We start from the raw sequence: 23387 nt of genomic DNA on the forward strand, positions 1-23387 counted from the left end.
ATGAGTCCTGAGTGGGACCATGACTCTTGGCTGCTTCAGGCACCCTGTTGCCTGTGATCGTCATTACAGGGTGGGCTGCTCTGGGGCCTGCAGGGGGAACTGCTGTCTCAAGAGCACCTCTGCTACCTTCCTTCTCTGTCGTGCTAGTGGAAGTGTCATAGCCATCAATGGCTATATTTTTAGAGACAAGGAGAAATCAGAGATTAATAAGGACTTCCGGCAGCAGATGTAGCACTACCAAACAAATACCAACCCAGCACAGACACATTCCTGGACAAGCTGCAGGAAGAGTTTCAGTGCTGCTAACTGCACAGATTGGGAGAGCATCCTTATTAGTATGGCCAAGGGCCAAGTTCCTGGCTCCTGCTGTGTCAGCTTCACTGAGGGCTGGAGAACTGACTTCAACATGAGTTCCATCCATACCCAGGGCGTGCGGAGTGGATCGGGATCTGAATGAGAAAGGGGGTGTTGGTGGCCTCAGCTGCCCCGGGCATTGCTTTTGCAGAGGTCTTCGGTATGGTCTTTGCCTGTGCCTGGGAAGTCATGTGGGGGTCTGGTCACTTTAGCCCCCTCACTTAGGGTAGGAGAGTAGTCATATCCTCCAGGTTTTTCAAGTAAATGGGTTGTCTTTCCAGACCAAAAGCAAAACAAGTTGGTCGAAGGCAAGATGGAATTTGGTGGCACTGGCAGAGTGGGTTGAAATGGGCTGGCTGCGGGAGGGCCCAGGCAGAGAGGAAACAAGAAGTCCCAGGAGGGCAGGCAGCTGGAGAAAGGGACCACAAGGAAACCCCAGAGTAGGTCTGGAGACGGTGAGGGCAGAGTGAAGGGTAGTGTGGGGCTGCAAACAGGATCTCAGTTTGGGCGTCTTCCTATATTAAAGTAGTTCCCAGGGTGTGGCCCTGGAGGAACTGCAATGCTGTCTGGATGTCTGCATGGAGGAAGTTGGGTGCTTTGCAGAGAGGTGGATGGAGGACAGGAACCAAAGAAGGAAGCAGATAGTCCTTAAAGGGATGGCTGAGCTGCCTTGTGATCGTGTTGTGAAAGGCCTCTGCCTGGGTATGTTGGGGACAGGAACCTTTACCCCAGAAGGTAAACCAAACAGCACCTGCCTGTAGACCTAGCTAGTCTGGAGGCTAAGGCAGGAAATTGCTTGAGCCCAGGAACTTGGGCCAGCCTGGACAACATGTTTCTTAAATAAACTACAAACTAAACCAAATGACATTGTCAGGAAGGTCCTAAATTCAGTTAAAGAGCCAAGTACAGTGGTGCACATCTGTTATCCTAATTACTCTGGTGGTGGAGGCATGAGGATTGTGAGTTTGAGGCAAGACCTTCTCTCTCAAAACACACACACACACTCACACATGCACACACACACACACGCACGCACACGCACACACACACAGCCAAAGAAACAAAAATGAATTCAGCTAAGGCAGGAAGTAGTGTGCATATTTTAGGGAAATAATTTAAATCTTTATGAGATTATATTTTTATGGTATCTTCTCTCCTAGGACCAAAGGTTGATTCTCCATGAAGTGAATCAAGCTTAAGTTTCAGGACCTTTTTCCTGCTTTGTAAGGTCTTTTTTTGGCATTTTGTATTGGTGATTTTAAAAATTGCCTGACTATATAAACAATTATAAAAATACAATTTATTATATAGAAATAAGAAATTATAAAATTTGTCTGGCTCCTAAAAGCTTACCTGGCCTCTGCCTAGAGCTCGCCAGGTTAGAAGATGAAAGCATGTCACTGTCTCGATTTCCCAAGCTCTTCTCTTCCCCCTAGAGGGTTAAAAGATAAGCAGCAGCAAGGATGAGCATTCTACCAGAAAGTGAATTTTTTTCCTTTGGTGACATTTTTTTGGCTAGGCACTCTCTGCAGGTGCTTACTGTGACCTTACAGAAGTGCTCCATTATTTTTGGGCAGAATGAAGGGCAGGTGACAGGCTGGCTGGTGGGACCTGTGCAGGTCACATGCACAGGTGTGTTCTTCTGGGCAGGACAGGACCAGCCACCTCTGTGTGCTTACTCTTATCTTGGCAGAGGTCAGAGCCGGCTGGCTTTATAGTGCTGATACCATGCCTCCTTCCCTCTCCTGAGAACTGTGAGCCAGAAGTTACTTGGACAGAATGTCCCCAACTCCAGAATGGCTATTGTTTTCAGAAGGGGATTACTAAACCAATTGTGTAGAACTGGGAGGCATTTCCCCAGATAAACAAGTGATGTAATCTGTATTGCTCAGGACAACCCCAAAGGACTTCTCGTATTGCTGAAATCAAGGGCTGCACAATGGTAACAGAAGCCCAACCCATGTAAACTGGCTCTGTGGTCAGAGGAGGAGTCTCCAACCCTACACCCTCTCTGCGACTGCCCTGGCCTGTGGTGGAGAGGAAGAGTTCAGAGTGGGGTAACCAGACCCAGTGTTGCACACAGAAGCCCTTTCAGAATTTGCAATCTGGCCCCCTCTCTACCTTCCAGAGGCCTCCTGGGTAGGCCTGTTTCTCTGTACTTTTGACTCTGAGTTTTCCTGAGGTCTTTGATCCATAGAAACAGGAAAACAGGCCGATGGCTTAAAAAAAGACTCCAATTTGAGGGGAGTGGAATGTTCACTTTTGAGTTTATGGCCCTCTCAGGAAAGCCAAGGTTGAGAGCAGAAAGAACGGTAGATGTCTGGATCTAAAAGACTGAACAAAACCGTATGATCTAGGAGAGACATTTTGTGTTTTTACATTTTTAAAATCATGTTTTGAGGAAGCTGGGTGCAGTGACACTTGTCTATAAATCCCACTACTCAGGAGGCTGAGTCAGAAAGATTGTGACTTCAAGGCCAGCCTGGGCCATGTCATTAATTCAAGCCAGCCTGGACTATACAGCAAGACTCTATTTCAACATACATACATACCATACATACATAAATAAAATCACATTTTGTGGACTGGGAGTATAACTCAGGTAAAATGCTTGCCTAGCATTCTTGAGGCTTTAAATTTGTACTGTAGCAATACACACACGCATGCACAAATCATGTTTTCTTTGTTCTTGCTCTGATACAAGCTCAATTTTTGTGTCTTCATTTGTTTTGAAATGGGGACTTACTATGTCGTTCAGGCTGGCCTTGAACTCACTACATAGCCCAGGATAGCCTCAAACTTGTGGGATCCTCTTGCCTGAGCCTCCCAAGTGCTGTGATTACAGGCATTCGCCACCATGCCCGGCCACAAGCCCAATTTATCTGTACTGGTATTTCAGTTTTTAAAAGGCTTTTGAATCCATTGTGTTATTTGAGGTAGAGACATTATTATCCCTGTCTCCCTGCGGAGGAACTCCCACCCACCTGAGATCACGCAGCTCGCTGGCGAGGTGGCTGGGCCTTCCACACCAAATCCTGTACCCTGGCAGGTGTTTTCAGAGTCTGACTAGTGCCACAGGGAGAGGCTGGGTCCTCATGGGTCTCATCCTGGAATGAGTCTCCAGAGAATATCTGCTTTTCTCTCTGACTCTAGACTTGACTAAATTATCCTAAACATCTAAAGGCCTTTTATAATCTTAAACTTCTCTAGGGAATGAAATCTATAACACTCAGCTACCTGTCTTGGCATCCAATAGGCACTGTCTTTATTTCCATCTTGGGTCTTTTTGTTAAGAAAGAAAGAAAGAAGGAAGGAAAGAAAGAAAGAGAGAGGGAGGGAGGAAAGAAAGGAAGGAGGACAGAAAAAGGAAAGGAAGAAAGAAGTTTAGCAGAGGAAGTATTCTTCACAAGTTTGATAGAAAAAAAAAAGCAATGAAGGGCTTTTAAAGAAAGGAAAGAATGAACCAACAAGGGACCTACCTATGGTTACTAAATTAATTTACAACATTCCCCCTCTGACAAGTACTTAAAGAATGGATTCCCCTACATTTCCTAAAGTCCCCCTCCCACCACATGCAGCAGCAGCTAAGCCTCTTGAAAACTCAGACAGCTAGGTGGGGTTGGCGTCAGCATGGGGCGCTAATGAGCAAATGAAAGAAGGAAAGCCTGATGTTTTGTCCAAAGTTTCTGGACAAAGAGCCAGGGGTAGAATTAAAAAGCCAAAAGTCATGTTGAAGCTAGTTGTGGTGGCATAGACCTGTGATCTAGGCAATTTGTCAACTTAGTGAGACTGTCTCAAAATTTAAAAAAAATTAAAAGAGTTGGAGCATGATCAAGTGCAAGATCCCTAGGTTCAAGCTTTAGTTTTGCAAAAAAGAAAAAACAAAAAGTCATGAGTCAAGTTGACTTTCACAGATTGACAAAGATTTTATTTGAGTGTTTGTTAATTCAGTGTCCAAGTCCAAGTTCCCAAGCTCAGGATGGCTAGAGGCAGAAACAGAGATGATCCCCAAGGACTTTCCTAATCGAAAACACAAAGCCCCAGTCGGCTTCTCTGCCTGCTGGCCCCAGGGCAGAACTGGCATTCTGCAAGGCTGTGCAGTGGCTGCCTTTGCCCTGCTTGGGCCTGGGGTAAGCTGATCCAGCTGGCCACAGTGGAGTAGACATAGGCCAGGAAGTTCATCGTATAGGGGGATCTGGGGACAGAGCCACTGATTTTAGTCTCATGGGAGATGCTGATCCAGGCCCTATTTTGAGTGTGCAGACATTGCTGATTTACTCTGCATCTCTGTCCTAAAACCTCTAATAGCCAGAGTCCCTGGCTCACTTCCTCCTAACCCAACTATGCACGCAGCCCTATCACTGCAGGGAGACCTGGAGAACTCAGATGTCAGAACCTGTTAGCAGTCCCTAAACCCAGCTTTTGGGCATAACCATTCAGGATTTTTTTTCCCAGTGCTGGTGATGAAATACAGGGCCTCACACATGCTAGGCAAGGACTGTACCACTGGGCTACACCTGCAGCCCTCACCAGGTGACTTAATTCAGTCAGATACAGCAATCAGGAGCTGGTGCTTAGGCTACACGAGCTCCCTCCTTACAGGGCCACCACAAGAGGGGAAATGTCCCATGTGCACATTACAGCAGTGCTGCAGACCCAGACCCTAAAGAGCCCCTGCGACACACTCAGTGTGGTATCTTTCGTGCTTCCTTCCACAGGTAAATAGCTCTCCTTGGGCCAGGGGAATGTGGAAGGATGCTTGCCCAGTGTGCATGAAGCCCTGGGTTCTGTCCTGAGCACTGGAAAAAAAAAAAGTCTCCCCTTGACCAGGCTCACCTCTCTGCAAGTAAGGCGGCCCCAAGCCATTTATTCCACCTGTCTTGGTAACATCTTTGAGTTAGGCAGACACTCAGCTGCGGTTCCTGCTCTTGTGCCCTCAGTGGTCACACCTGGGAGAGGCACAAGACGAGCCCTGACGCTCCGTGGGGAGCACATTCCAGCTTCCACTTCCTACCTCCTGTCCCCACCATGCCTCTGGCCCTCATTCCCACACCGCATGCAGTCTCTGTGCCTTCCTGGACCAAACACAGCACAGAGCATCAGTACGCCAGTTCTCTTCCGAGTCTGGGGATAGGATCTGCAATGGCTGAAAATGTGCCATTTAATTTGAAATTATTTTACAAGGCTGCCTTGTGATAAAAGTGATCTATTTGTGATAGACTTAAATCCTTGTGCAGAACAAGAGGCTGGAAGAGAAAATTGGAAAAGAGCATCTGGAAGCTCAGTTGTTAGGTATAGCAAGCATGTTCAGAGTGCTGTGTGTAGATGGATTTTTTTTCCCTGGTGCTGGGTCTCAAACCTAGTGCCTCATACATGCCAAGCGAGCACTCTACCACTAAGCTGCTTCCCTTGCCAGCACTTCTGAATTTTAAAGACCACTTTACTATTTTCTAAAATCTCAGACTCCTGACACCTGAGAAAGAAAATGGAACAATGGTTCCCCTTCAAGTAAATTTGGAGGAAGTAGCACAGTGGAGGATACCTGAGGTTCCTGTGTAAAACAATCCCACTATGGGGCAGCTGTGGATTTCAGGCTGGATGGGAATTACCCCTCTGGTATTTAGTGAGTGAGCTTTGTTTATTTGTTTTTTAGATAGGGTTTTGCTTAGGTAGCTCAGGCTGACTTTGAACTCCCTAGCCCAGGCTGGCCTCAAATACTCGGTGATCCTCCTGCCTCAGCTTCCCAAGTGCTGGGATTACAGATGTGTGCTACCATGCCTGGCTAGTTACCAGTTGCCTTGGGCAATTATCTCTCCAGGTCTAGCCTTCTACCGGTTTTCTCTCTGCTTCAAAATGCATCTCAATATGCTATATACATTTTTTGCATATTTTCCTGTTCACCCCATATGCTTTCTTTGTTGACTTTAGACATGGGATCCCAAGTTCCCTCAGCCAGGTCCTTCTATCTCATGATAGTTCTGTCATGAGCAATGTCGTTCTCATCACTCATGTAGCAAGACAGGGAGGACACAGCACACACCTTCAAGACTTGGAAATGAGTACTTCCTACTTCGGGTGACTACATTCTTTAATTACCCAGGAACCCACTGAGGAACCAGAGTGAGCTCTGGAGTCAGCACCAATTACTAGCTGTGTGAGGCAAAGTAGGTTACTTGATCTCTCTGAGTCTTAGTTTTCTCGTCTGACATATATGAATAATGAGGCACAACTAGCAGAAGTACTGAGGGAATTACAATATGTAAAGCAGCTGGCATACGGAAGGATTCAGTAAATGGCACCTACAACTCACCCACTTCCTTAAAATGATAACCTTCAAGTATGCAAAACATTCAGCTGCCTGGAAGTAATTTAGGAGCAGGGAACAAACCTACCTATGGCTAAGCACTTGCCTAATACACAGCAGGTGCTCCATTGCGATTTTTGACATAGTGATTTTTGTCTTGGTGGTCAGCCGTATAGGTCAAAGCCTCCCCTGACTGGATTTCCCTTCACCCTCAATCTTAAAAAAAAAAAAAAAAAAAAAAGCAAAGCAGAGTTCATTCAGTGGCCCGTGCCTGTAACGCCAGCTACAGGCATAAACCCAGCCAGTATTCCCAGCTGAGGCAGGAGTGTGAAGGTTCCAGGCCAGCCTTTGCAATTTAGCAAAACTCTGCCTCAAAATAAAAAACTAAATAAGCCGGGCGTGGTGGTGCAGGCCTGTAATCCCAGCACTCGGGAGGCTGAGGCAGGAGGGTCTCTGTGAGTTTGAGACCAGCCTGGGCTACATAGTGAGTTCCAGGTCAGTCTCAACTACATAGGGAGACCCTGTCTTAAAAAATCAAACAAACAAAAAAAAACTAAATAAAAAGGCCTGGGAGTGTAGCACTGTGTTAAAGCACTTACCTAACATGAATGCACCCCTGGGATCAATCCCTAACAGCACACACACGCGCGCACACACAGACACAACCGACTCAATTCTTCCCAAATCCATCCAAATGAAGACTCCAGAACTCAGCTTTGCTGCTGTCCAGACTGTTTTCTGCCATCAATCCACTGCCCAACCTTTACACTGTGGGCCGGCTAGAGCTGGTAAGACAGCGACACCATATGGTTAAATAAAGAACTGCAGACTACTCCAGTGTGGGTATTGACTCCAAAGGAGGCCATATGTGTCATGGGGCCATGTTTTCTGTCAGATGAGCAGGTAGATCTTTTCCAAAAATATTTTTCAAGTTGGAAAATAAAATGAGGGAGATACAGCACCTTCTATGTGTGAGTGAATAGAATTATTTCCTACTTTATAAATGTGTCATTCCTATCTACTGCCTAATATTTTAGGGCTGGATGGCTCAGCTCTCAGATGAAAAAGAAGAAAGCTAGCCATTGGGCACAAGGAAGTTTTCAAATGCTCACACTGTTGCCCCTCAAGAGCTGTATTGGGTCAAGCACAGTGGTGTAAGCCTATAAATCCAGCCACCTCACTTGAGACTGAGGCAGGAGGATCAAAAGTTCAAGGCCAATCAAGACCCTTTAAAACAAAACAAAACAAAAAAGCCAGGGATGTAATTCGGCGCTAGAGCTCTTGCCTAACATGTGTGAGCCTTTGGGTTCAATCTCTAGACCACAAAGGAAAAAAAAACCATGGAAGATTTATAGAAAAATCCTAGTAAAATCACCACTTGGAAATTTATTTTTGGTAGACTCAGTCCTTGAAATACTAAAAAAAATATTAAGGAACCAACTGACACCATCGAATCATACTGCCAAAGGGAGAATATCTTTAAATCATTAATGAGGATGTCTGGCCCTTGAAATATATAGGTCTGTATAAAAATGATCACATCTGTAGGTTCTGTTCCATCCTTGAAGTTATTTGGGAAATGGGGCATTCCTCACCCTAGTGGAATGACTCTTTTAGAAAAGTCTTGGGACCTGTCCCATAATAAAGCATTTTCACAGATAAAGGACCCTTCTTCAATAAAAGTCATGAGTCAGGTGTGGTGGTGCATTCCTGGAATCCTAGCACCTGGGAGACTGAGGCAGGAGGATCGCCACAAGTTCAAGGCCAGTTTGGTCTACCTTAGTGAGTTCAAGGCCAGTCTGAACTGCATAACAAGACCCTGTATCCAAAAAAAAATTTTAAAAGCACTAGTCTTTCCAGAGTAAAAGTAAATACTTAAGGGTCATTGTTCTTACCAATGAGTCACACAGGGTACCCTCTGGCTCCTTGGGCAGGGAAATTAATGAGAATAATAGGAGCTTCTCTATCGTTGATGAATTCTCCTCGATGAATCTTAAACCCCCATCCACTGCACTTGGGACCATGACAAAGTCATCAAATGGTGGGAGAGTCCTGGTTTTGTGAACTTGGCACAAGGAAGTCACTTCCCATGGCTGGGACCACGGCCTGTAAACTCAGAAGCTGTTGGCTGCCATGTTTCTCACTGTGAGGTACACAGGAAGCTGGTCAGTAGAGAAAGAAAAAGAGAGATGGTCATGGGGGTGGATTGGACCTCTGAGAAGAGAAGAAAGGACAGTGATCCACGGTTGTCTGGGTGAGCTCCTGCAGATGCTGAGTCTGAGACTCCCCAGAACCTTTCTACTCACCCCTCTTTTAATCTGGCTCAAAATGATTTCTGTTACTTGCAGCTGAGAGAACAAACCACACAGTGCCCTGGGCAGTAATTCTTATTGTTTCAGTTTCCTTATGTATTCATTGAGAATCACCATTCATTTAGCAGCTGTTTATTATCAGGTCCTTTCTCAGTGCTGGGCACTGTTTTAGGTTCTGGGAGGCACAGTAGATGACATAAGGAAAAATTTAAAAATTTCTTTATGAAATTTAACTTCTACTAAGAAGATCTCTTGAGCCGGGCATGGTGGTACACGCCTATAATCCCAGTACTTGGGAGGCTGAGGCAAGAGGATTGCTAAATTCAAAACCAGCCTGGGCTACATAGTGAGTTTCAGGTCAGTCTCAACTACATAGTGAGACCCTGTCTCAAAACAAATAAATAAATAAACAAACAAATAAATAAAAAGGAAAAGTTTATATTTAAAAAAAAAGGTCTCTGGAGACTGCGGTCATAGCTTAGTTGTAGAAGACTTGCCTAGCATGAGTGAAGTCCTAGGTTCAAGCAAAGCACCAAGGGGGAAAAAGAGCCTCTGGAAATATTATATACAAAAGGCGTAGTTTTCAAATCAGGTAACAAAGAGCTGGTTGACCCAACTGAGCACAAGTCCCAGGCCTTAAATCATAGGGCTAGGGCCACTTAGAACAACATACACTTTAAAAAATTGATTGGATTAGAATGGCCCACCCTTGTTCAGCATCTTTTGACTCTCCTGATACTCTCCGTATGCCAGCATACCTGTCCCTAGTGATGGGAGTCCGTGCTTCTGCCCTCTTACACTGCTTGCTTTGTCTGTGCGCAGCTTCCTCAGTGATCACGGGGAGCAGCAGACTATGCACACGTGACGTATTAAATTCTTGGACAGTTTTTTTTTTTTATCTCATTTTAACTACCCTGCTCCCACCCGGTTAGGAAGCCTCAAAGAAGTGATGTGGGTCTCTTTTCCTTTGCTGCCTTCAGAGGAGTAACAACAAAGTGAGGAGGCAGAAAGTGAAGAATGTGGCTAATCTGCATGATAAATGCCCAAACTCTCCAACGATTTAGAAAGTGCATCCTGTAGGGACAGGATCTGCTGTGCTGCCTGGAGTCCCGTCCTCACGGCGGGCGCAAATCTTCTTACTTTAGGGAAATGGAGTCAAACTTCCCATACTTTATATATATTTTTTGCAATTCTAGAGACTGTTTAGCTGTACCCATACTTATGTAAAATCAGGCATCAGTACCCTTTACTTCTTTCTGGATATGTACAATGTGGATATGCTCATGTAATAAAGGACAATAATACTTAGCAACGATGGCTCGCATAGTCTTCTTTTCTCCCCTACTTTCTAGAGATAAAAAGCATGTCATCACCAGCTAACTAGAGGACAAGGGTTTTCAATAAAGACATATTCTTCAGGGCTAGGGATTTAGTTCAGTGGTTCCACCGCCTGCTTCAAAAGCACAAAGACTGGAGTTTGATCCCTGGTGGTACAAAAAAAAAAAAAAAAAAAAAAAAAAAAGACAGACTTCATAGTCAGCAGCATCTCGGCTGGAAGTGATGAGCAATTTAATTTTTTTTTTAATGTATTGCAAACCTCCAGTGCCTCTCCACCTCCCCCAAATTAATTAATTTCTGAGTGCGTGAGTGTGTGCCAGCACACAGACATGCATTCATACATGCACACACACACACACACACACCCAGCTTTGGTGGTGCCTGACAATGTATCAGGGCCTGCTTTGAGCAGGAAACAGCTATTTGTTTCCACCCTCTTGGAATGGTGTGGCTTCTGGCCTAGGAAACAGGTTTCTTGATAGGCTACTACAGCTGTAAGATTTCTACCTCACGGAGCAACTTCAACGACAACCCACGTCATCCTGTTAGCTTCTGAAACTCCAGGGGATGACAAAGCTTAAGTAAGACACTGATGATAAAAGAGAGGAAGTGCAGCAGAACCAATCTGGAGTCCAATGCAGGTAGCGGGTTTTGTTTCTCATCTCAAAGAATGAAGGGTGGACAAGAAAAGAACATAGACTCTCCAAAATGGGACGTGAGATCTGAATTCTTGCTGAAACTTTGGTCTGGATGGTTTTAGGAATGAAGGCCTGTCCTAACCTTACCCTGGCTGAGACTGCCTTCCAACCCTCCTGTGTACCACTTGTCCAGCTTATACTGTAAGTGGAAGAGGCAGTCAGGTAAACCTTTCTCCTACCTTTATCCTAAAGGCCAGGTGAAGACAAATGGTCAAGTGAATACTGCCCTATTATATTCATAAAGTAATTGGATGGATAGGCTCCCCTACCAGTTCCAGGCAGAAGAGGGACCATCCAAGGGTAATCAGTTCTGCTCTGTACCTTTCCCTCTCATCAAAACATTCTGGGATGACCAGACATTACACCCAATGCAAAGGTCTTTTCATGAGACTGGTTGATTATAACAAATTTCAGGTACTGGGACTGCTACACAGGGCCACGAAATCACCAGGTTGGGAATCAGGACACCATGGAACCTGGTTTTGCTTTTAACAACTGGAAGACCTATGTAGTCTTTGGACACCAGCATAGGATCCTTCAGGTCCCAGTGAAAGGCGCAGAAGTAGGAGTCACAGGCAACTGCCCAGATCAACTGAGGACTTTTGGTGCTGGAGAGCTAGAGCTCTGCATTTTTACAAGCACACAAAGGTTCTGGCCTTTGTGCTCAAGATTTGGAGATCCTCTCCTGGAACCCCCTCCAGGCTAGAGCTCTGACTGCTACAACCTCTTAATGCTCTATCTCTGGTCCTAGGCAGAGCTCTTTTGCTTCCACTTTGAGTCTCCACATTTTCCAGTCACATTTGTACAAGTCACTTCCGACAGCTGCAAGCCCCACCTGGTTTCAAACACTATGTAATGCAATAGTCACACTGGTATTTGCCCATAACTTGCTCCCATGTCAGGAAGAAAGCACTTGTCACAGTGCTGCAGGAAGTACGGGGATTATCTATCTCCCTTCGTGATCACAAAAGTGACTTTTGGGAATTGTAGACAATTCACTCATAATTTCCCAGGGTATCTAAGGATGAATTAGATTGCAGCTCTTTGAGTATCTGATGTAACTTCCTAGACCTGCAGAACAATGATGCAGGTAAGAATGTGTGGCTGGGGTGTAGATCAGTACTGCAGCACTTGCTTAGCATGCATGAGGCCCTGAGTTCCATCCCCAGCAACAAAAACAAACAAACAAAAAAGAAAGTAAACCAAGTACTTATGCCACGCATAATCCTAGCTACTTGGAAGGCTGATGCAGGAGGACTGCACATTCAAGGTTAGCCTGGGCACCTTGCTGGTATCCTGCCTCAAAATAAAAGAGAGAGAGGGTCAGAGTACTGTAGCTCAGTGGTAAGTACTTGCGTAGCATTTTGGAGTTCGTGGGTTCCATTCACGCCAGTGGGGGAAAAAAGCCAACCAGAGTTTAAGCCCTTATGATGGTTGATGTGTGTGACTTGTTAGGGTTAAATATGGTCAGGATGATTAAAGGGTTACTAATGAAGCCAAGGGCATGGCTTTGATCATCTGGAGTTCAACTGGCCTTAATGCCTTTTTTTTTCCATGGACAATCATCTTGAAAATGTGAAGCCAGGCATGGTGGCACATGTCTATAATCTCAGCTCCCTGGGAGGTTAAAGTGTAAAGTTTTTAAATGCTGAGGATCGATCTCAGGGTCCTGTGCACGCTGGGCAAAGGCTCTACAACGGAGCTCTCTCTTTTAGAATACTAACATCTTTCTTCCTGGATCCCTGAGCTCTGCCTGAGTCTCTCCAGGCCCCAGATACTGGAGTCCAAAGCTGTAGGTGCCACATACACAGGCGGCGATAGTCTCCCTGATGCCTCTGCTTTACCAAGGACCAGTGAACACATGTGTTACCTCAAATGTAAGAAGGAAAGAAAGGGGCAGGTACACATAAAGCTTACACTTAAATCAGGCAATTCCTTTGTTCATAATAGTGCTAATGACTACCACTGACTGAGTGTTAAGCTTTGTGCTAGCCCTTGGGGAAAATGATTAAATGTATTACCTTATTAATTCTTGTGCTTTTCTGTCTCTCTAGTCACCACACTTGTGCTCTAAAAAGTTTCAATGTACTTATCCCCTTCTCTAACATTTAGCAGAGTTCTGAAGATCAGATCAAAACTCAAGAGGACTCGATTCCCCAGTACCAAAAAAAAAAAAAAAAAAAAAAACCCAAGAGGAGAAGCTGAGCATAATGGCACATGCCTGTAATCCCAGAATTCAAGGAGGCTGAGGCAGGAGGATGGCAAGTTCAAGTCCCACCTAGGTAATTTAGCAACCCTGTCCCAAAATAAAAAATAAAAAGGGGTGGAGGTATAGCTTAGTGGTAGAGTGCTTGCCTAGCATGCATGAGCCCCAGCACAGAGAAAGGGGGGAACCAGAGCCATATCACTTGATTAGTGTGATTGGCATCAGACAAGAAAAGCAGAAATAGATGGGTAATAATAATCCTTTAAGAAAAGCCTTGCCATGGCTGGGGATTTATGGCATCTGCCTTAAAAGATCAAGGTCCCAAGTTTGATCCCTGGTACCAAAAGAAAAGGCTTGCCCTGGGCTGGGGTGCAGCACTTTCTTAGCACGCATGAGGCCCGGGGTTCCACTGCCAACACCAAAAATTAAATAAATTATCAAAGGAGACTCATTAAAGATAATCATGTGTCCAAATAAGGAGAGAGAGAGAAACCTGAGTGAAGGGTATTTAATACAGAGGGTAACTGGACATCTGGACAGAGACGAGAGCATGCCAGGCTCTCTGACCTGGCGACACGTGTTATAGTCCACTGACATATATCTATTACATATATGTCCCTTGACAGATGAAAGCAGCAGCAGCAGCAGCAGCAGTTTCCTCTCCCCGTACGGGAGGACAGTGCAACGTTCACTTAGTCCCAGTTCCTGCAGCCCAGGCACAAACACCCAGCTCACCCCTCTCGTGCCATGGCAGGTCAGATGACCCCCTTTCCTCTTGGTGCAGGAGCTACGAACCATGGAGGGTTCTCGCTAGGACAGGCCTGGGAGTCGCTGGGTTAGGGTGACTTCAATCTCTCCCTCTCCTTGTGCTGGGAAGGAGGTATTTCTGCCAGTGTGGGTTTTGCAAATGTGCACCCAGATAATAGCAAGAAAGCCCTGGGCTCCTTCCTGGGCCAAGTTGTGTTCTGGGCTAGACCCTGAAGCCATCAGGGTTAGGCGGAGACCCCCCACCTTCCACAGGGACCCCGAGAGTGGGGTCACAGGAAACCATCAATCTAGCAGCCTCCTGTCTTCCAGGCAAGATCAAAGTAATCTCCTCCATCCAACCAGTACCTCGCTCCTCAAGGCGGTGGTGGATAGACAGGAAGTATTTCCACATCCTACATCCTGAGAGTCCTCTCCAGGGAGACGGAAATAAAACCTTTCTCCTTCCCACTGGGAGTAGAGGTCCAGCAAAGCCCAGGCCTCGCAGGTGGCCAAGTTCTCTTAAATAGGCTTTCCTTTCCATTTTCTTCTCTTGGTTATTTATCACCTAGCCATTTATTTATACAAATATAAAATATATTTATATAGATTTATATAATACAGACTCTTGTGAGGCAGAGTGAAGGACAGTGTCAGAGGAGCGGAGCCTCCTGGCTATTTACAGATGTACTGGTCAACAATCTCGGTGCACTTTTTGCACTTGACAAAGCAGCACCAGTGGAACCGACAGTGGCAGCGCTCCACCTGGACGCTCTTGAATTGGTCGTAGCCGCGGCCACAGCACATGAGCTCACAGCCGTCCATGCCCTCCGAGGTCTTGTTGCAGAGGCGGCCCTGGGTGCCCAGGGAGCCCGTGGTCTCGTTGCGCAGGCAGTAGTCCGGGCTGGGGTCCACGTAGACCAGGTCCTCCGGGGTGGGTGGGTTGAAGCGGCCGTTGACCAGCTCCAGCTTGCCCTTGCGGGTGATCCGCATGGCAGCTGCACTGTCATACTTCTCCTTCAGCTGGTCCCCCACTTTGCGGAACTCGGCCAGCTGGAGCCAGCAGGTCTTAAGGCTGCAGGACCCCGAGACGCCATGGCACTTGCAGGCGACATCTGCCATCTTATACACAGCCTGAGGGGAGAAGGAAGAAGGGAGTAAGAAGGAGGAGACTCCCGATGGACGAGGACAAGGGAGTGGCAAGGGAGCCAGGGGCCTAGGACACCAAGCGCGGACAGTGGAGGCGAACAGATTTTCAAATACACACAGAGGCTCTTCCAGAACCCTCCACTGTTTAGGATGAAAGCAAATAAAAGGAGCACAGAACGGGGGGCGGGGGGATGCCACACACCTACAAGGATGGTGTTTGGGGCACTTTCTCTGTCTGCTTTACCTATTTCATGGTTTATGCAATGCATTACAATAAATGTCATTTTTATAACCTTGAAAAAATTTGCATTATTTTTCTTTTGTGGTTCCAGGGATCAAAACCAGGGTCTTGTGCACGCTACTTCCCCAGCCCCTCAATTTACTCACTATTTGCTTCCTTACTCCCTCTCTCCTTTCTTTCTTTCTTTTCCCTGGAGAGTCTTGCCATTTTCCCAGGCTGATCCCACATTCCTGGGATCAAGTGATCCTCCCGCCTCAGCCTCTGAAATACTGGGACTACAGGTGAGCATCACCACATCCAGATCAAAATTTCCATCATGATCAAAGTCTCAAACAAATAAATGAAAGTCAAGAAAAACGTGTCCAGATTTTGCATATTATCAGCCACAAGTCAGGAAAGAAACAATCCAATTGCTTCCAAAACTGTAAAAAAAAAACAAAAAATAAAAAACAAACAAACAAACAAAAAACACTGGCATAGTGCTGGCCAGCCAAAAGCTGCCCCAGATCCTACACTCTCTGAGTATCATGTGGTTCCTTTTCCTGCACTGCCGTTTGGTAACTAACACCACAGTCGTCAGGAACCTCCAGAGAGTCATCACATTTGTAAGCAAGAACACTTCGTCTACCCCAGCATCACAAGATGTACCTCTAGCAGAAGCTGTGCAGGTGGAGGAAGAAGGTACAACCAAGGGGAGCATGGCTCAGTGGGCATGCTATTTGCTGTGATTCATTTGAAAACAAACCTACCTGCAAGCACTGAACCTCAACGACGTGGAGTGATTTGAACTTCAGTTATCCCAAATTGAAATGTAAAAGCAGGACTAGACCAGAAAGCTGCTTCCAATGAAAAAAGCTGCTTTTCAATGAAAGCACACTGATGTGCTGTGTTGAATAACCCTGGCAGCAGGCCCAGAAGTGCAGATGGCGTGATAAAAAATGCACGTCTGCCTCAGAATGTTTTCCTGTGCCACAGCTATTGTCATCAACTGAGTCAGGACTCATTTTTCAAGGGGTTCTCTTAGATTACTTTTCATGAGTTCCCAGACCGTGTCTTTATTCAGTGCTAAGCAGAGACCACTGCAGGTGCAAAAACCAGCATAACCATCATCAGCCCACAGCAATCCTGTCAAGTCTCGCTGACTTTTTTCCCCTGGTAGGGCATTAGTCCCTCTAATTTATGGCTGAGAGACTGAAGCTCTAGGGAGTCTCAGTAACCTGTTCAGGGCCACCTGGGAGGGAGCTAGACTGCAATCATGTCTGCATTCCCATCTTGGGGCTTCAAGGTGGCTCAGAGTAGGAGACAGAGGAAAGCTCCTCCCCACGGTTAGAGGTGCTGGCACTAGGCCTGGAAGCTCCAGGCCTACAGCATGAAGGAATCGATGCCTCATCCCAACGGGCACTTCAAAGAGAGGGCTGCAAATACCCTTCTGGCCCAAATGCCCCAGGTCTGCGCTGCAGCCTGACTTTCCTCTGGAAATGGTCTTTGGTTTAGGTGGCGAGGCAGGCGTCTGGCGCTGCAGAGAGGAGGAGGCATTAAGGGTCTAACACTGTACCTTGTCACTGACCAACAAGGGGAATCGGATAAGCATCTCCACTGGGAATAAACACTCAGGGAGATTTGGGGAAAGAATCAAAGCCAGACTCCACGGGGTAAGGACAGTAATTTCAGTAAAGCAAATCCCAGAGAAAGGATGTCACTACCCTTCAGCAGACATTCATCCATCCTTTCTATGAAGACACTGTGGAGATTGTCATATGTGTATTTCTCCATAGTTTACTACCAATCATATTTATATAAGCTCCTTTTGTAGGAGAAGGCAGAGGGGACAATTTCAATGTTTGACACTCCTGACTTAAAAATGTTTTAATGCTACATCTTTCCCTGGCAATGTCCTAAGTGATGACCTTGGTATCTGACAGGAATGTCACAAGGATTAAGCACAACATTTTTATCTGACAAATGCTTAGAAACCCTTGAGTGACCAGGCAATACCACCCCCTGTGAGCCTTGCCATCAGTGCTAAAGAGGCTCCCTGCCAGACGTATTAAAAGGCCAAGAGAAAACATCTGATAAAATGTGCCTAAGATTTAGTCTGTGGCCACAATGTCAGATCCCAGATAATCAGCTTTTTGTTTTTTAAAAAATCTTGTCATAAATCACTAGTCCTGGTTATTTTCAATACCCACCACCGAGTCCTCCCCAGACAACTTTCTGTCTAGGTGTGAGGTGGAAAGTGAATGCCTTTGGCCCCAGATGGTGATGGATGGCTGAGGCCTGTTCCTTGGAGAAGGGATTAAAAAAAAATAGAGAGGGATAAGAAATCCCAACCTGGAGCAGACAGAGGGAGAGGGAGAGATAAAGGCCTTGGGAGAGGTGTGGAGACCTGAGGAAGCGGAGCCAAAGCCTGGGAGGCAAACAGAGGAAGCCAGGGAAGGCTCTGCCCAGACAAGGGCCTAGCACAAACATACACACAATTGAGAGCAATAACGTGAGGAGCTGACAAGAGTCGGGTCAAGACTGCAAGGAGAAGGGAAGAGTCAATGTCCCTGCTCTCTCCTCTGGGTCCACGGCTTGCAGGAAATAGAACCTCATCCAAGCTTCTGGTCCTCTGGGGCCATACAGGAACTTCTGTCCATATAGTCATTTGTGTCTTTCCATGTGTTGCAAGGAAGTACAGGTGGGCCGGAGATTTAGCTCAGTGATGCCATCCTGCCTGACTTGCAAGTGCAAGGTCCTGAGTTCAATCCCCAGTACTGAGGGGAAAAAAAAAGTACAGGTGGCCATCCCTGTCCTCAATAAGAGAAAAGCAGAGTGAGAAATGCCTCAAGAAAGGTATAAAATGCTCCCCTGAAGTTCAGATAAAAGAGGGTCTATAGGAAATGGAAAGATGTCAAGGACTAGGTGCTATTTGAGCTAGAACCTTTTTTGTTTTGAGGCAGAATCTTGCTGTGTTGCTCAGGTTGGCCTCAAACTCCTAGACCAAAGCAATCTTCCTGCTTTGACCTCCAGTGTGGCTGGGATACAGGTACCCACCACCATGCCCAGCAGCCAGGATCTTGGAAATGGATAGGTGGGCACTCAGGAGATAAAGAGACGATCTTAGTCCTTCTCACTAACTGTTTTTCTGCTCCTCCAGCTGAACACCAGACAGAATGTCACACAGACGACCTGGGGACGCAGGCAGCTCCACAGAGGCTCGGGATGAATTCAGCTCGCTGTTTTTAGGCTTCCCGTCCTGGTTTATACCACAGTAACTGCAGATGAGAGCCACAACTCTACACTCCTAACATTATCAAAGACTAACTCTACCCACTCACACACCCTGTTCTGACCAAACAAAATTAGCTTCTGAATACAGGAAGTGGAGACCCCAGAGCCTCTGTACTGAGCTACATCTACACCTCTTCCCCTTAAGTTTTTTTTTCTTCTTTAATTTGGAGACAAGGTCCTGCTAAATTGCTAAGTTGCCTAGGCTGGGCTCAAACTTTAGATCCTCCTGCCTCAGTAGAGTGTGGGGATTACAAGTGTGCACCACCACTCTCAACTACAAACGACCAATTCTAATTTCTACTGGAGGGAGGTCACACTATGGATGACAGTATGTGTACACGGCTCTACCGAGTCCTGTTCACACCAATACCACAAGATCCTGATCCATACAAGACATGTTCAAGTTCATTTATTTGCATATGCTCCTGTAACACAGGTAATGATGTTGTAAACTGCTGATATACAAAGGAATTTAAAAAATATATTTATCTGTTCTACATCCTGTAACTGAATCACCAGCAAACCAACATTACCCTTCTGGTCTTCTCAAGAAACTACTGTTCTCATTTTTAGTTGGTCTTCAGTCTCACTACCGCCTGGGACCCAGAACTGGGTGGCACGACACAGACCCACGTGGGGACACACCCCAAGGAAGAAGCCTGTGGTGCTTCCTGAAGGAGAGGCCCTTTGCCTACGCTCAGATCCCAGAGCTCTGTCCCACATCCTGTCAACCCAGGCTGCGATGACTGAGAGGGCAGCCTCTGGCTCCCTGTGGCAGAGCAGACCACTGTGGGACAGACACGTGCTCAGAAAGGGTCCTCCTGAGCAAGCTGCAGGCAGGAAAGGGACTACTCTCTGCACATCACAAAGGGACATGTGCTGGGTACACTCCACAAACACACAGAACTGAGCTCCCAGAAAACCTGTGTTTTGACTTTTACTGAAACTATTTCAGAAAACAGTCACCTCTTCTGTGAGATTGGTACAACTTCGTTCAGCCTTAAAAAGGCAGTTTTTTTCTCGCACTTCCACTTGTCTTTAAAGACTCTTCGCACAGAAGTGTATTTGCCTTTAGCACTCAAATGTGCTTTTTGACTGGGTTCTGGATATGAACAACAGCATCTCTTAAAAGTTCACTCTGGCTACCTGAGCCCTTAACAAGTTGTAATCCTGCATCAGGCCCAACGGTCTGAACTTCTTATCTGTTCAAATTAAAAAGTAGGGCGGATCAAGACAAGAACTCTCCTTTGTATGTCTGGATGGACGTCCTGCGAAGTACAGAAATGTGACAACTGAGAAATGGCCTGAGACGGCACAGGCCTGCACCTTACCCTTCGACCTGCTTCGTTGTTCTGCAAGTTCATGAGCACGCGGCCCTGCTCCTCTGACCCCTTGGCATAGTTCTTCTCCCGCTCCTGGGCATCCACAAACTCCTTGGCAAAGCGGTAGCCGTACTCCACATTGTCCCCACAGCCACCCCACAGCCAGTCCCGGGGCAGGTCCTTGGGCCGCGCTGTCCGGCTGCAGCCACACGTGGAGAGCTCACCCTCACGGCAAGCCCGGCTGATGGCATTGACCACACCTGCAGCACTCACAGCATAGGTGAAAGCAGTTTCCCGGCTGCCTGCAAGAGGAGACAAGGAGACGAGAGGTGTGGTGAGAGCGGCTGCTCTACTCTGCTGCAACCGTTCCGGGATGGGAGCTAGCATCGAGGGGAGCCCTTCCCTCTGCATGGCTGAATGGTTACAACTTTCCTTTCAAAGTGGGCTGCCTTCTTTCCTTCTTACCCCGGCCTCTCAGCCCTGGGTCTGCCCTACCAAACCACACACAGTCAGAGGGATCTTTCCAGGCCAGGTCTACACCCTGATCCGATGAAGACCTGTAGTCCTAGGAGGGAGACTTAATGGAGGGGGAATGGACATCTAGAAATTTATGGACCAGGCAGGACTAACAGAATGAGACTGAGGAAGAAACCATGGGAGCAACAGGGATCTGCACCCTGGCTGGAAGCCCTCCCTCCCAGATGCAGTTTCTCACTGCTCCATGAGCTATCCATCTGTCTTTTTTATTGCTTTGCCATTATGTAGCCAGGCTGGGACAGAAGCCAGGAATAGAAAGCAAACTAGAACTGCGATGTCCAGAATAATTCAAGCCGTTGCCCTTTCTCTTACACAGGATCACACTGCTTCCCACCTCGAAGAGCACTGGAGAACCACACCACCGATGATACCTACTATTTCAGACTATGGTCCCTCTCAATATCTAGATCATTTTCCGGTAGGAAATTCCAACTGTGTTCCTTTTTCTTGTGCAGCAAACCATTTACATACTCATAAGATGTATTTTTTTACTTCGATGAATATGTTTATTAAAAATAATACTCAGCCTCCAGGGAAATGCAAGTCAAAGTCAAAATGAGGTAACACTTCACATTCACTAGGATGACCACAATCAGAAAGACAGCTAGTAACAAGGCAGGATATGGAACTCTCCTGTATCACCGACAGGAATGTTAAATGGTGCTGCTACTTAGGAAAATTGTCTGGCAGGTCCTCAAAAGATTAAACAGTTACCATGTGACTCAGCAATTCCACTCCTAAGTATGATACACCCAAGAGAAATGAAAATACATGTCCACACAAAACCTTATACACAAAGATGCATGCAGCATCGTTTATAAGTCAAAAAGTGAGCAGGGCATGGTGATACAAAGTGTGATCAGCACTTGCTAGGCTGAGGCAGGAGGATCACTGTGAGTTTAGGGCCAGTTTTAACTACATAGCAAGACTCTGTTTCAAAAAACAAAAGTAAAACAGGCAAAAAGTGGCAACAACCTAACTAGCAGCAGATGAATGTATAAACAAAATATGGTATTATCCATATAGTAGAATATCATTTAGCCATAAAAATAAAGTATTGACACACACTAAACACACGTGAACTTTTAAATAATTCTAAGTGAAAGTAGTTGCCAAAGGCCACATATTGTATAATTTTATTTACTTAATTTTTGTAAGTTAGAATATTGTTTTTTTTGTTTAGTTTAGTTTAGTTTTTTTGTTTTTGTTTTTTGTTTTTTTTTGGTACCAGGGGTCAAACTCGGGTCCTTGTGCTTGCAAGGCAGGCGGCAGAACCACTGAGCTAAATCCCAGGCCCTAGAATCGTTTTCATTGGAAATAAGAAGAATAGCTCTTGGATTTCCAGGAGGGGTCCTGAGTAGGTGTCCTATTTATTGTTTTTTTGAGACAGGATTTCACTATGTAGTTCAGGCTGACCTTGAACTCATCATGATCCTTCTCCCTCACCTTTCTTGAGTGCTGGGATTACAGCACCACATCTGGCTAGTGTATGATCCAATTTATATGAAATGCTTTAGACTGGGAAAATTCACAGAGGCAAATTAGTGGTTGCCAGGGACAGGGAGGAACTAGGGGATGGAGAATAACAGTTAAGGGGTATACATTTTCTTTTATGGAGTAATGAAAATATTTTAGATTTAGTGGTGATGGTGGCACACCTTGTGAATATACTAAAAACCACTGAAATGTATTAAAATGGTGAACTGTATGAGATGTGAATTCTATCTCCATAAAGCTGTTATAAGAAACAATAATACTTTTGTGAATTCTGATATGGAAGGAAGAGAGTGATTCTTAGCAGGAAACAGATTGAATCTGATCTCATATAGAATCACGTGGAACCTCTGGCTCTCCCTTTCCTCCTCTCCTGAAGTCTCTGTGCTCAGCAAACATCACCTAGCCCTGTCTGGAGCAGCAGTAGTGTGCAACCAAAGGCCAGGCCTGGAGTCATCGCCCACTTCGCCGTCTTTCTTGGTCACCTCTGCCCCACACAGTGACATCTGCAACCAGACCACCCTGGATGAGTCAGTTTTTCTCTGTTAACCAGGGATCAGCTCTTAGTCAGTGGTGGAATAGGAATGCCCCTAGACAAACCCACTTAATGGGAGGAAGTTCCATTCAGGATGCAGTCATCAGGACTGACATCTGAACCAGTGCTGAGCAAAGCCAGAGTCAGCAATCTGTCTGGTCTGGCCGAAGGCTGGACTGTGCCAGTGAGCACCCAGGATGACAAGACAGTCGAAGAGACTGTTGGGGGCACTGGGCCCTAATTTGAGGACTTCATCCCTGAGAAGTTTTCCTAAGAGGTACCCTCAGCCCTCTGTGTGGTGTGGAATGGGAAGAAGCCTTTGAGCTAGAGCCCAGAGCTCCCCTCCATCCACAGGAGCATTCCTTTTATAGTACTCCTCAGAGAAGTGTCTGGGCTTTCAAAGCAACCCATTCCTTTTTCCCTGCTTCAGTTCTAGGGACTGAACTCAGCGCCTTAGCCAGGCATCGTGGCGTACGCCTGCAACCCCAGCATTCTGGGATGCTGAGGCAGGAGGATCAAAAATTTGAGTCCCACTTTGGCAACTGAGTGACTTAGTGAGACCTTGTCTCAAAATGAAAAAACACAAAGGGCTGGGGATATAGCCTAGTGCAAAGGACTTGGTTAAAGCTGCAGAGAGGAAAATATTTGACACAGGGGCTTACAAAGCTGCACAGGCTAGACTCAAACATGCAATCTTACTGTCTTGTCATTCCATCTTTTTAAAAGGACTCTAATCACCAGAATGTATTTTCTTATAATAAACCAAAATATGCCTCCCTACAACTTCTGCCTGCTGGAGCAACATTATCAAATTCCTTCTCCATTTGACAGCTCTTCAGTGTTTGAAAACAAGTAATATGCCTTTTATGTGCTCCCCTTC

The 23387-nt window shown here is 46.1% G+C and overlaps 1 protein-coding gene across 2 annotated transcripts in view; it reads right to left on the reverse strand.

Annotated features, from left to right (window-relative positions):
• Window positions 1–13710: 13710 nt before the first annotated feature.
• The window catches only part of Wnt5b (Wnt family member 5B), a 103610-nt gene continuing 93933 nt past the window's right edge, over window positions 13711–23387 (reverse strand). For both annotated transcript variants that reach the window (XM_033760769.1, XM_033760770.1), the window contains exons 7-8: window positions 19951–20243; window positions 13711–15090 (exon numbers count right to left, since the gene is read on the reverse strand). In XM_033760769.1, the coding sequence (XP_033616660.1) occupies window positions 14632–15090; window positions 19951–20243 (752 nt within the window). In that variant the 3' untranslated portion in view covers window positions 13711–14631. The remainder of the gene's footprint in view (window positions 15091–19950; window positions 20244–23387) is intronic.

This window comes from Fukomys damarensis, unplaced genomic scaffold (assembly GCF_012274545.1).
Source record: "Fukomys damarensis isolate Sample0158 unplaced genomic scaffold, DMR_v1.0_HiC HiC_scaffold_5, whole genome shotgun sequence".
In the NCBI taxonomy this organism is placed as follows: Eukaryota; Metazoa; Chordata; class Mammalia; order Rodentia; family Bathyergidae; genus Fukomys; species Fukomys damarensis.